At 37.0% G+C, this 12,703-nt stretch overlaps 1 protein-coding gene across 21 annotated transcripts in view; it reads left to right on the plus strand.

Moving 5' to 3' along the window:
• Positions 1-12,703, plus strand: part of CADPS (calcium dependent secretion activator) — a 453,285-nt gene that overhangs the window by 293,393 nt on the left and 147,189 nt on the right. For all 21 annotated transcript variants that reach the window (XM_087883748.1, XM_060684201.2, XM_060684202.2 and 18 more), the window contains 3 exons: positions 7,008-7,109; positions 8,921-8,984; positions 10,559-10,682. In XM_087883748.1, coding sequence (XP_087739874.1) covers positions 7,008-7,109; positions 8,921-8,984; positions 10,559-10,682 — 290 coding nt within the window. The remainder of the gene's footprint in view (positions 1-7,007; positions 7,110-8,920; positions 8,985-10,558; positions 10,683-12,703) is intronic.

Below are 12,703 nucleotides of genomic sequence, written 5' to 3' on the forward strand. Positions count from 1 at the left end.
TGAGGACCAAGATTGTTGGGGGAAATATGTTGACTCTGTAAACAGCTTAGAGAGACCTGTAAACCACTGTAAAGTGGTATATAAGTCGAAGTGATATTGCTAATGCAAGAACCAAAGGACTACAGTCTAAATAGTAATAAGCTTCCACATCATATTTCAGGATTATGTCATAACCTGATTGCCTCGCTCTTCCTATTGGCCTGCAAAGTCATGCCACTCTTTATTTAGAAATCATATTTTTCATCCAATTGTTGTTCAGTCGCTAAGTCATGACCAAGTCTCCATGACCCCATGGACCACAACATATCAGGACGCCCTGTCCTCCACTGTCTTCCAAAACTATCTAATCATCTCACCCTCTGCTGTCCTCTTCTCCTTTTCTTTCCCAACATCAGGGACTTTTCCAGTGAGTCCTCTCTTCTCATGTCGTGGCCAGAGTATTTGAGCTTCAGTTTCAGTATCTGTCCTTCCAAAGAAGAGTTATTTGACCTCCTTGCAGTTCAAGAGGCATTCAAGAGTTTCTTCCAACACCATAATTTGAAAACCTTAATTCTTCAGTGTTCAGCTTTTCTTATAGTCTAATTCTCACAGCCATATATTACTAGTACTACTACTTTACCTATAATTCATTCAGTACTTCTGGTTTTATAAATATGCAGCTGAAGAGTTTGAAGCATATAGTAAAGAGCCAAGGTGGCGCAGTGATTAGAGTGCAGTACTGCAGACTACTTCAGCTGACTGCTAGCTGCAGTTCAGCAGTTCAAATCTCACTGGCACAAGGTTGATGTAGCTTTCCATCCTTCCGAGATGGGTAAAATGAGGACCCAGATTATTGGGGGAAATATGCTGACTGTAAAACTGCTTAGAGAGGGCTATGAAGCAGTATATAAGTCTAAGTGCTATTGCTATTCTAAATATTAGATGTCTATGAAATTTAGATGTCAATTTTTTCATCTAAAAAAGAAAATCCCAGATTATTTTTGGAAAAGAGTACATAGGATTCCCACTGAGACTTTTTTCTATTAATGCTCAGTGAAATATGTATAGTAGTATCAGTGATTTCCACAGCCGCAGAAGCAGAAAGATCTTTTTAACAGGTTGGCACGTATCAAACACTGTGAGCATTTCCAGTGTTCTATTAGTAGAATCATCGTTCTAAATTTGGCTATCCACTATGCACATGATTCGTGGTTTTGCAGTCAAAAGACCAAAAATTAAAGCTTTCAATACTATTTTTATAAAATGCACCTGTCCAAAGCGATGCAAACATTTAATTAATTTAATAAAGCATGGCAGAATAATGCCCTTATTAGGATCATTCAAAAATTAACAAAGGTCACCAACCACTCTTCAAGCTATGTCAAATATAGACAACAGCTTCCATTAGCCTTGTCTACCATGGTCAATGGAAAATACAAAGGTTGGAGTCCAATGGTATTGGGTGGGTGGTCATGATATGATTTCATAGGATTATGGAGTTAAAATATACCTTGGAGTGTGGGAATCCTCAGATTATACCAGCCAAATTTACCTACAAACTATCACTGATGAAGCATCCACAGTTTCACTGATTAACTGCTGTCATTATCAGAATTCCTGTCCTACCATCAGGCACTATGGTAGCCTCTTTCCTTTAAGGATTGTCTCCCTTTAGCCTTCTTTATATTAATATCCAATTCCTTAACTACTCTTCATAGCAACAGCACTTAGACTTATATACTGCTTCACAGTGCTTTACAGCCCTCTCTAAGCAATTTACAGAGTCAGCATATTGCCCCATACAATCTGGGTCCTCAGTTTACCCACCTTGGAAGGATGGAAGGCTGAGTCAACCTTGAGCCTGGTGAGATTCAATCTGCCAAATTGCAGGCAACCAGCAGTCAGCAGAAATAGCCTACAGTACTGCATCCTAACCACTGTGCCACCTTGGCTCTAAGACTTAGCTTCCAAGCCACTCATCACTTGTGTTGCTCTTCTCAAGAGTCTTTCCAGTTTCTCAACATCTTTCTTGAATTGTGGTGATGCAAACTGGACCAAATATTCCAGGTGCAATATGGCATAGAGAAAATATAATTTGAGGAATAGATAAAATGTAGTTTCACAATTAAAATGAATTTTTTTATTCATGTGTCCTTTCATGATGGGGACAGGATTGATTTGTCATCTAATGTAGTAAGGAACCTATATTACAAGTTTATCATCAGTTAATATTTGGATTGGATATGATCCTCTGCCTTATGAACCCTTGTTGTACTAAGATTTTTGAGGATGGATGTCTTTATCCTTAAGTTTGGTTAACCCAATCTTCTAGGTTCAGTCTTCTAGCAGCAATGAATGTTCCTGAAAATCTGGAGGAGTTCCCCAACTTTCTCAATATTTTGTTACACACTTGCCGGAGGGTGGAATACAAAATTGGATAAGGATGATAGGAAGGTTAATAAATTCTCTGCAAGTTAGCACTCTCAAGTGCCAGATCCTTCTTTCTCAAGAAACTGCATACTAGCACAATGGAAGTACCTTGAGATATGAACTTTCCAGCTCCTTTCAGTTAATTCTTAACAGAAACGTAATAAAGGGCATCCTAAATTATAATGAAAATTCACTGAGTAGTAAAACCAAAGCTAATTACAAAAATGCAGGGGTTATGGTGGGTGGTGAAACATTAGATTCCCATGACAGTGGCTAGGATATCAAAAAAAGAAAGAAAGAAAGGATACCAACTAAAGTTTTTTTTTAAGGTTTGGAAAGATCAGTGCCAAATGAGGGTCAGTTTAACCCAGTGGCTCTCTTCTAGAGTAAGAGCTTCCGGTCTGAACTTGAAAAATCTACAAGTTGTTTTGACTAACACAGTTCCAAGTCCATTTTGCTTGAAAACAAACCCTACTGAGTTTGTTGGGGCCATTTCCAAAGCAAAGGTTCCCACCTTATTATGACAAACTGAACAAATGGAATAAAGAGCCTTTGTTCGTTTGCCTCCACAGACTAGCACTGGCACTCTCTGCAAATGATGATAAAATTTGCTCCCATTGAAGTCAGCAGAAAATAGCGAGCTGGAAATAGAATAGTTCCTGTGTTGGACTAGGGATGGGCAGAATGCCCTAGTTCCACTCCCTGGCATTTAAAACTTTTTTCATTGGGGAGTGTTTTGTGGAATGCAGCAAAATAAGCAGCAGTCTGCTGCTCTGATCCTCAGCACAATTGGAAGCAACTTATCTTGCAATGTGTTCAGAATCTAAGTGTCAGCCATGGCCATCTGTAGCCATTGGTTACCATTTTGTCTTCTTGGAATCAGCCGCTTTCTCTGTAGTAAGCATGTCAAGTTTGCCATAAGTTTTAAATTGATGTCTTGAACTAAGGAAGGAGTAGCATAAAAGAGCAAGTTTTCTAGCCACATTTTGCTTTGTTTTACATTTCTACTCATGTCAAGACATTTTTCAGTAAAACACTTCGTAGGTTATTGCTTCAATCAGGGAAAAATTCACACATTTCATTTAATAATAGTGTGAGAACATGAGATGGGCAACTATATCACCTCCTATTTGGATTCTCCCTCATTGGGCAATTGGCTGACACATTAAGAGGCAGTGATCTGTGAGAACTGATCATGCAATAACTAGTGGTAACAGATTTACACGTTCACGTTATCAAGCAATAGTTGCAATTATCACATTGATAACATATTGTATACTTACTGAGTTTTATCAGTAAACAATGTGTTTGTATATTTTAGAATAATTAGTCTTGAAAACAAAGTTCTTTAAAATAAGCAGAGATTTGGAAATTAGCACTGAGGCTTTTCTTTAATTACTATTATTTCTATTCGAAATGAATCCTTCTATTTGACTCTTGGCGAAGCAACGCTAAACAAGCCCATAGTTTCAAAGAGTAGGCTGTTGTCTCACTTTATGATTGTAGGAATGCTTGCTTATCAAAACTAAACCAATTTTTTTGGGGGGGGGAATGGTTAAACAGCAGGCTGAATTTTTATAGGTAGTATTTTGGCATATATTTAATCAAAATGAAGCCCGAATTGTCTTGCTAGGGTTAGGTTAGTCTTCTAATGATATTAATAGCATAACAAGGTTTAGAAGCCCAGAATTCATTGAATGCAATGAAATCTTCCTGGTATCATTGAAGCATTGGTGTACAGAATTACTGAGAGCTACTACAGCCTCAATCAATTCATTTTAATGGAATTTTCTTATTTCTTATCAACTCTTATTTTCCTCCTGTAACTTGCATGCACTATGGGATCTGCTCTGGAGATCTTTCCTGAAAGCATATGAAGAAGGCAAGACTAAAAAGTGTCATTGCACTTATGCCTTAAGCCTCAATGAAAGGTTTACAATTTATTTTCCCCATTTAATTTTTTTAAATCCAAATCTTCATTATTGTTGTCTTTAAAATGAAAAGTTAAGAATTCATTTTAAAACGTCGAGCTTATATACCCTGCTAGTAATGTTCATTTAATCATATCTTTAGGTCATAAATTGACTATACAGATTGCAGTTGTAAAAAAAAATCTTGGGAACATTTTGGGTCTTTAAAAGGAACATAAAGCTTCCCAATTAACCCTTGACAGGAGGTTCATTACAAGCTTCGTAATCCCTTGCCAAGTCTTTTGTGTAGCGAAACTAGCCTAGTACCAAGGATTTAGGAAGCTTAATCCAAACATGGAGAGGGGCTTTAAATAAAAAGCATTTATTCAGTTTTAAGACTTGCATTATCTTTAAAAGCAGGTACTTTCAGCTATAGCCTACACACAAATATACAAATGCTTGTGATATTGGTTGCCCATAGGAAAAAGGAATCCATCCATCCTATGGCTCATTTTCTAGTCTGAGTAAGAGCAGGTTGGGGCAGTCAGGAGATTTTCACACACACACACAGACACACACAGAGAGAGACATGTTGTGGCAGCAATGAACAGGGATACAAAAGCGTGTTTTTGGATACTCTCAGGCCGTTCCTCTTTGTTACACAAACACCAATAAATAATAGAAATGCCTAATATTTATTCCAGCAAAGGACTAATTTAGCTACTTTGTAGGCACAAGGTCCGTAGATAAACATTAAGGAAGAAAAAGGCACTTGTCTTTCAAAAGGAAATATAAGAACATAGATTTCTTATCTATTTCCAGGGGGGGGAAGAACAGTGATAAGAGCTTTTTAACAGGAAAACAGACCACTTTGGAAAATGATGGATTTTCCTTTACTGGCGGTGTTTAAACAGAGAGTAGATGGATACACAACTGTCAGGGAAGCTATAAAGGTGGACTGAGTAGAGAACTGGAGTAGATGAGTTCCAAAGTCCCTGCAAATGGCTGCATACTATTAAAGGCAAAAGATGTTCATCGTTCTTTTCAGTCTTGAATAAGATATTTGCAGGAAAGGCATTAAGAAATTACCTTCTTGACTATTAGTATCTCATTTTTTTACATATTAAAGCTGATGCAATATTGTGTCCTATGCTAATGGGTTGGGAGCCATCCAGAATGGGTTGGAAGCTGGGCAGGTATATAAATGTTTTAAATGAAATAAATAAATTAGATATTATAACAGTGGTGTCAAATATCGTTATCGAGAATTATAATCTTCTGGTTCTGGTGACTATTTATTCAACTATTAATTCAGATAAAGCATTTTGATTTAAGCTGGTCTTAAGCTTACATTGTTTGTAAATCAGAAGACATCTACCACTTGTTCAGATAAGCATTTAATGAGTTCCGTATTAGCAACAGTGATTGTTGATGTTAAAAGAAAGTACATCCTTTTTGTAATGATCAAGATAGGTTATTGTTTGTCTACTTTAACAAGATCTTTGATACTTCCCCAGGGAAAAACAATCATTTCTATTAAAGCTACTGTTCCTCGTATTTCTTATATGTCACCTCTCACCTTTAATTTACTAATTGACGAACACATGGGGTTTCCAAAGGTTTAGACTGGGATGGGAATTTAAAAAAAAACATATTGGAAGAAAACAATGGAAATCTACTTTAGTAAACCTGTCAAGAAAACTGCAGGAGTCAAGGATATTGTTCTCCTCATCTAAAATGTTGACTGGCATGTGTTCATTTCAGAAGCATACAAGCAGCCATTCTCCACCCCCCTGCACTTCCTAAAGTCTACTGCCAAGATTGATACTCTCAGAAAATGAACCTCAAAAGCTACAATATTCAGTCATTTTAATTTTGCACCTCCTGCCATGAATGATCACTATTATTTCCTGATCTATATGAAGGGACGCGGTGGCTCAGTGGCTAAGATGCTGAGCTTGTCGATTGAAAGGTCGGCAGTTCAGCAGTTCAAATCCCTAGTGCCACGTAACGGGGTGAGCTCCTGTTACTTGTCCCAGCTTCTGCCAACCTAGCAGTTCGAAAGCACATAAAAAATGCAAGTAGAAAAATAGGGACCAACTTTGGTGGGAAGATAACAGAGTTCTATGCATCTTTGGCATTTAGTCATGCTGGCCACATGACCACGGAGACGTCTTCAGACAGCGTTGGCTCTTCAGCTTTGAAATGGAGATAAGCACCGCCCCCTAGAATCAGGAACAACTAGCACATAAGTGCGAGGAAAACCTTTACCCCACTACCCCCTTTATGGGGGTAGTTTAAGCATGTCCTGGTGAAAAATGGTATTTATGATAAAAAAAAATCTCCAAACTAGTTTTATAAAACATGATATATGAAAAGGAAGGTGTATGGTTTCTATAGAAAGACAGAGACCTAGCTCATTAACGTCAATCTAAAAGTGGGTGTTGTAATCCACACAGAATCAAAATAAGGGAGTAGATTCTCTGTTCAGAGGTTTATACATGCAACAAAGTCTGGAGGACTCCATCAGCAATTTCAAGTGTTTGTAATTGAAATGATGCTATTTATTCACACAATTTTTTTAAAAAAATTAAAAGTGTAAAGAAATGCACGCTTTGGATTACAGTGGTGATGATTCATAAAAGTCACGAGACAGCTTTCAAGTTATTCATAGTGTTTTTTCTTCAGGCCTGATGGAATAGGAACGGTAACAGTAGAAGAAAAAGAGCAGTTTGAAGAAATCAAAGAGCGGCTGCGATTGTTATTGGAAAATCAGATCACACATTTTAGGTAATAATGGCTATTTCAATTTTCAAATCGGGAGTTATGTCCTCAAGTTTCCACTGTTGGAGTTATCATGGCTTGCTTAAGTAGTAGCAATTCATTAAGAGTTGTAGACAGAATGCTTAGGAGAAGAACTTGCAATTTTAAACTTTAAATTTACCATTACTCTAGGGTGATCCAATTCCACTTAAATTTATCAATGGTTGAAATCGATTGTTATGTGAGTAACATTCCATTTAGGAATGGAAGACTTCCTAAAGAAAACATTTCTTAAAACTGTCTCTTCCTCTTTAAAGTCTCCTAATCTAAAATTCTTCCTGGGAGGGTTTTGTGATCTTTTTGGATGTATCTTGAGAGGAGGGAATATAAAAGGGAGGAGACATCTTGCTTTTTGCATCAGTAGATAAAAGCCGTCCGTCCGTCCCCAAGAGGAAATACCCCAAATGTTTTACTAGAACTTCAATCTTCCCATCGGAGTCATCATTTTGACTTTCATGATCATACCCTTATACAAACACAGGTAGTCCTTGACATACAACCATTCATATAGTGACTGTTCAAAGTTACAATGATACTGAAGAAAGTAACTTATGTCCGGTCCTCACATTTGTGACCATCACAACATCCCCACAGTCACATGTCCAAAATTTGGGCAGTTGGCAACCAGCATGTATTTATAATGGTTGCAGCATCCTGAGGCCATATGATCACCTATTTCACTGGCTTCTGGCAAACAAAGTCAATGGGGAAGCTGGATTCATTGAATGACCACATGACTCACTTAACAAACTTCAGTGATTCACTTAACAACTGAGGCAAAAAAAATGTGGTAAAATCAGGCACAACTCAATTAGCAACCACTTTGCTTAGCAACGTGCTGGTTGCTGGCATTCTGGTCCCAAATGTAGTCATAGGTTGAGGATTACCTATATTTATTAATTAAAAGTGATGATATGGTGATGGGCAGGTTTTGATGTTTAAAACCAAAACAGCTGTTTTCTTTATCTAGGGACAATGACTGGGATGTAATATGGCCATATTATAATGTTGTCTGAATTTTTTTTCTTCCTTTTGCCTATCTAGCAATTGTCTACTCTTTTTCCTCATGTCCTTTCCTCTTTTTGATTCAAGCATGGAGAAGCCCATTTTCTCTTAAACAATCATGTAGTTACAGGATTAATAGGTATCCTTGCTTCTAATTCATCTTAAATGTACCAATGAGCCATGATACAAAATCCAGAATCATCAAATTATTAATTTGAAGAAATCAAAAGAGATCCGTACAGAGTAGGAAAACCAGTACAATCGTTTTGGTTGGTATACCAGTAAACATCACTTCCAATTTGAAATCCTCAGTTGTCTCAGTTGCTTTCCTGATAGAACTCCAAGTATCATATCAAGAGAATGTTTGTGAGCACAAAACATATACCCATCTCCCAACTAATTTGGGAATTAATCAACATTGTTCATATTTATTGGAATGATAACTCCACAGTCTCAACAAATAAAACTGTAATGGTATAAATTATATGTGAAGTAATGCTGGATCTAGCCATAACTCATTTCCTTTGTCTAACCAAGATTTCAATTTATCTGAGCCTTGCACATCTTCTTCATTCATTAAAAATTCTAGATTTTTCTTAAAAAGCATTAACTTAAATGTTCAGCTCGAATCCTGTAGTTTCATTTAAGCCAGTGTTTGTTGACGCAGGAATTCAGATGAAACTAGGCAGGGAAAGTTACTCTTTTTGTCAAATTGATGTAACTATATCAAGTAATATATGGAAAAAATATTTAAAGCTATGTATTATTTCTAGGTATTGTTTCCCATTTGGCCGACCAGAAGGAGCTTTAAAAGCCACTTTATCACTCCTGGAACGGGTAAGCATAAGATCAATATCTAAGGGACTGCCACAATGGAGAGGGGGTCAATCTATTCTCAAAGCACCTGAGAGCAGGACAAGAAGCAATGGATGGAAACTAATCAAGGAGAGAAGCAACTTAGAACTGAGGAGAAATTTCCTCTCAGTGAGAACAATTAATCAATGGAACAACTTGCCTCCAGAAGTTGTGAATGCTCCAACACTGGAAGTTTTTAAGAAGAGGTTGGACAACCTTTTGTCTGAAATGGTCTAGGGTCTCCTTCTTGAGCAGGAGGTTGGACTAAAAGACCTGCAAGGTCCTTCCAAGTTCATTATTTTGTTAAGGTTGTCAAAAAGCTAAGGCAATGAGCTAGTTTCCATATGTGGCCATCTTCATCTAGTAGAATTTAAATTGGTTTGGATTATATTGCTTTGAAGAGAGGAATTTGCCTTTCCATCTTCTTGGAAATGATGACTGGGAGAAGTATTAATTTTATTAATCCGACTTTCATCCTAAGCATTGTATACACTAGTTTACTTGGTTGGACTTACTCAAGTTATCCTTCCAGGAGTTATGGTCCTCCCAGTAGCTCCACCGTATCTGAAGTAATTGACCTATCCATTCAGTGAAGCTTCATCTATAGAGATTGAGCTATGTTTTGATTATGGTAGTGCATAGAACACTGAGCTACTTTTCTCCTAAATGAAAAGTCATTATTTCATTGTGGAGAGTGAAGGCTGCTCTTTGCTCAGCAATACACCAAGGAGAGAACGAATCTTTCCATCTGCAGCCCCTGCAGAAATCTATTCTAGAGGTTGAAGAGATTCTCTGAAGCCGATCTGAGGAGACTGATGGCTGCACAAAAAGTCTTTGGCTTGCACAGCCATGGATTTGATTCAAATCATCAGCATATGGAAATTATATTTGGAGGCTTGATGTTCTAAATTATGGTTGCATATAATTAAAACATTCTATAAATCATACAAAACCAATCTGTACTCCTATCACATAATCCATGGTATTTTATCTCATGGAGCTGTGACTTTTTTTTTTTTTATTGGTGTATACATTAATGCCATATGCAGGGCTGATTTCACAGCCATAAAATTCTTTGAAACTGTAAATACCAGAGACATTAGGTTTCAAAATCATGCAGTCCTATAGGATCTTAAGAACTGTATTATTTATTATGGCTGGAGCTTCATCAAATGGTAAAATCAGACGATATTGCTCTATTATGTTGCAGTATAAGAACGTAATTCATTTCCAAATATGGTCAAAAATCGATCTTGGTAAAGGTGAAAGGAAATCGTGATTTTGAGATGTCACTTAGACATTTTATAAAATGTGCACCCTATATAGATTTGTTACACATCCTTCGTCATTTCGTGCAGTGTTTCAAAATATAAATTGCAAAACCAGACTGAGGGCCTCAGAGACCAAGTCCAAATACTTCAGAGACCAATGGATAAGGCTACTGCTGACTTCTTTTCTGGCCAGAAGAGGGAGACAAAGGGCATTGGGAGGGTAGATGATTTTACAAATAATAATAATTAAGAAGACATAATAAATCAATGCTTCCTTATATCAAGGTTTTGATGAAAGACATAGTTACTCCTGTCCCTCAAGAGGAGGTAAAAGCTGTCATCCGTAAATGCTTAGAACAAGCTGCATTGACTAACTATACCCGGCTATCAGAATATGCAAAAATCGAAGGTAAGGTAAATTTAATTCTTAACTTCAATGTTAGCTCCTCTTTCAAGAAAAGGAGATTTTTAAAAGCTGCTTTAAACATAAAGATCATCTGTGTATATCATTACCAGATAAACAGACGTAAATAGTTTTTTAAAACACAAAGCGAAATGGAGAATAGAATAATCCTGCATAGAACAATCATCAAAATCCGGCATATATTCCCCTCCTACCCCACACACCAAAAGAAGTGAGTGAAATCAACATATCACTGCTGGTAACAGTGGGTTCATTGGACAATTGAATGAGCAGAAACTTAGAAATGTTTGCATGGCACTCGTTTCTTTAGAAGCTAATTAAAAATGTCTATTTTTTTCCCTGGATAATGTTTGCCACCTTCCCTTTTTGTATAGCAGCTCCTGTCAAGTCAGTTGGCCTTGTGCTGGCTTCAGATCTCATTCTTGTCACTCTAAATTTGCCGCAGATGATATTGCTGACCTTTTACATTAGGAAAGAATAACAATTAGTGACCAAAGACACATGTAGCCATCAAAAAGACATTTTAAAACTTGCTTGAAGATACGCTTTTGGCAGGAATCTAATTATACATGCGAATGGATCTTTAATGCATTCATCAATTTTCATTGTTACTCGGTTGTTGCTGAATAGTAATGTAAAACTCCGGTTAAATATCTTGCTGTGAAATGTGAAACGTGGAATCATGCAATATGGATGGTGGTTTCTTGTTCTGTATGAGCCGTGAAGCTTTACTGTGTTCACTTCGAGGAATAACACTGGCAGAATGAATATCACTATTCAATTTCTTTCTTCTAGTCCTTGCTTGTCAGAAGGTCTGTTGTGATAAGTCACATATTTCCAGGGTCTGTACACTGATATACTTCCTCTCTCTTTCAATGTTTTTTCCCCCCATTGACAATGCAAATTGTGTACCAGTGGTAATGAATTCATTGTTATGCATCCAGTGAGAAACACTTAAGAATTGGGCACTAAAAGGATGTTTATCAACTCTTGACTCGGTAATGAGCAGTGAAAATAGAGAAGGAAAGCAAGTCTCTTGAGTGCTGAGCTATCAAGCAATTTATCCAAGCCTTCTACTTCACGGGTTTTAATTGGTGAACTCTGTTACAAATTTCAATGTTTAAATCTGCTTCGTGAAGACATGGGAGAACTCCAGTAGAAAAGCACCTTTGGGCTTGTTGTTTTCCTTTTGAATAGACCCTGGGCTCCCTAGGTCTCTGTATAACCCTCACTAACTTTGTCGGTAAGCTGTGCTCTCTTCTTTCAGATATATCTATGCAAAAACAAACTTTATGATCTGTAAGTAAAAATGCATTCATTTCCCAAAAACCTAGAACAGTTAGCGTGTACTTTCCTTTTGTGCCTCAATTCTTCTTGATTGTGTTAATTCTCTGCCCTCTTTTTTTGGCACTGTGACTTTAGGTCTGGGAAACTTTGAAGCAACAAACTCTTTTTTTTTTTTTTAGTTTTTCTCTCTTTCTCTCTCCTTTTTTTTTTTTTGTAAAAAAAAAAATCCAGCTGTTGTTTTAGAGAAGTACTTTCATCCCACACTACCTGCTCTCTTCTGCTTCTCCTTTTCCTTGTTTGTGGTTGGTTCAGCCACTTTTCTATGTTGCCTCTAGAAAAAGTGGTTGCGTCAGTTTCAAAGCATGCTGGGATTGTTAATTCAAACAACCCAACATCAGCAAGTTGCATGCCTCAGGTTTTCTCTCATGAGCATAGTCCACTCACTAGGAGTTGCTTTTTTAAATTGTTTTTAACTTTACATATATATACATTTATATGCATATTGTGCAACCTGTTTCCTGAAAGGAATCTACTCATTTGGAAATGAAATGCTTTATTCTGTCTCAATATCTAGAGTACATTAAAATTAAGATAAGTAACAATGATCAGCAATGCTGTTTGAGGCTATGTTTATGAAGAAATACCTGTGAAAACCTCAGATACTAAAGGCTAAACTCCTTAGTATCTCGGAGCCTTAAATCAACAGAATTCTATTTCCT

This window comes from Pantherophis guttatus, chromosome 2, assembly GCF_059756535.1.
Source record: "Pantherophis guttatus breed Tessera chromosome 2, ASM5975653v1, whole genome shotgun sequence".
NCBI classification, from domain to species: Eukaryota; Metazoa; Chordata; class Lepidosauria; order Squamata; family Colubridae; genus Pantherophis; species Pantherophis guttatus.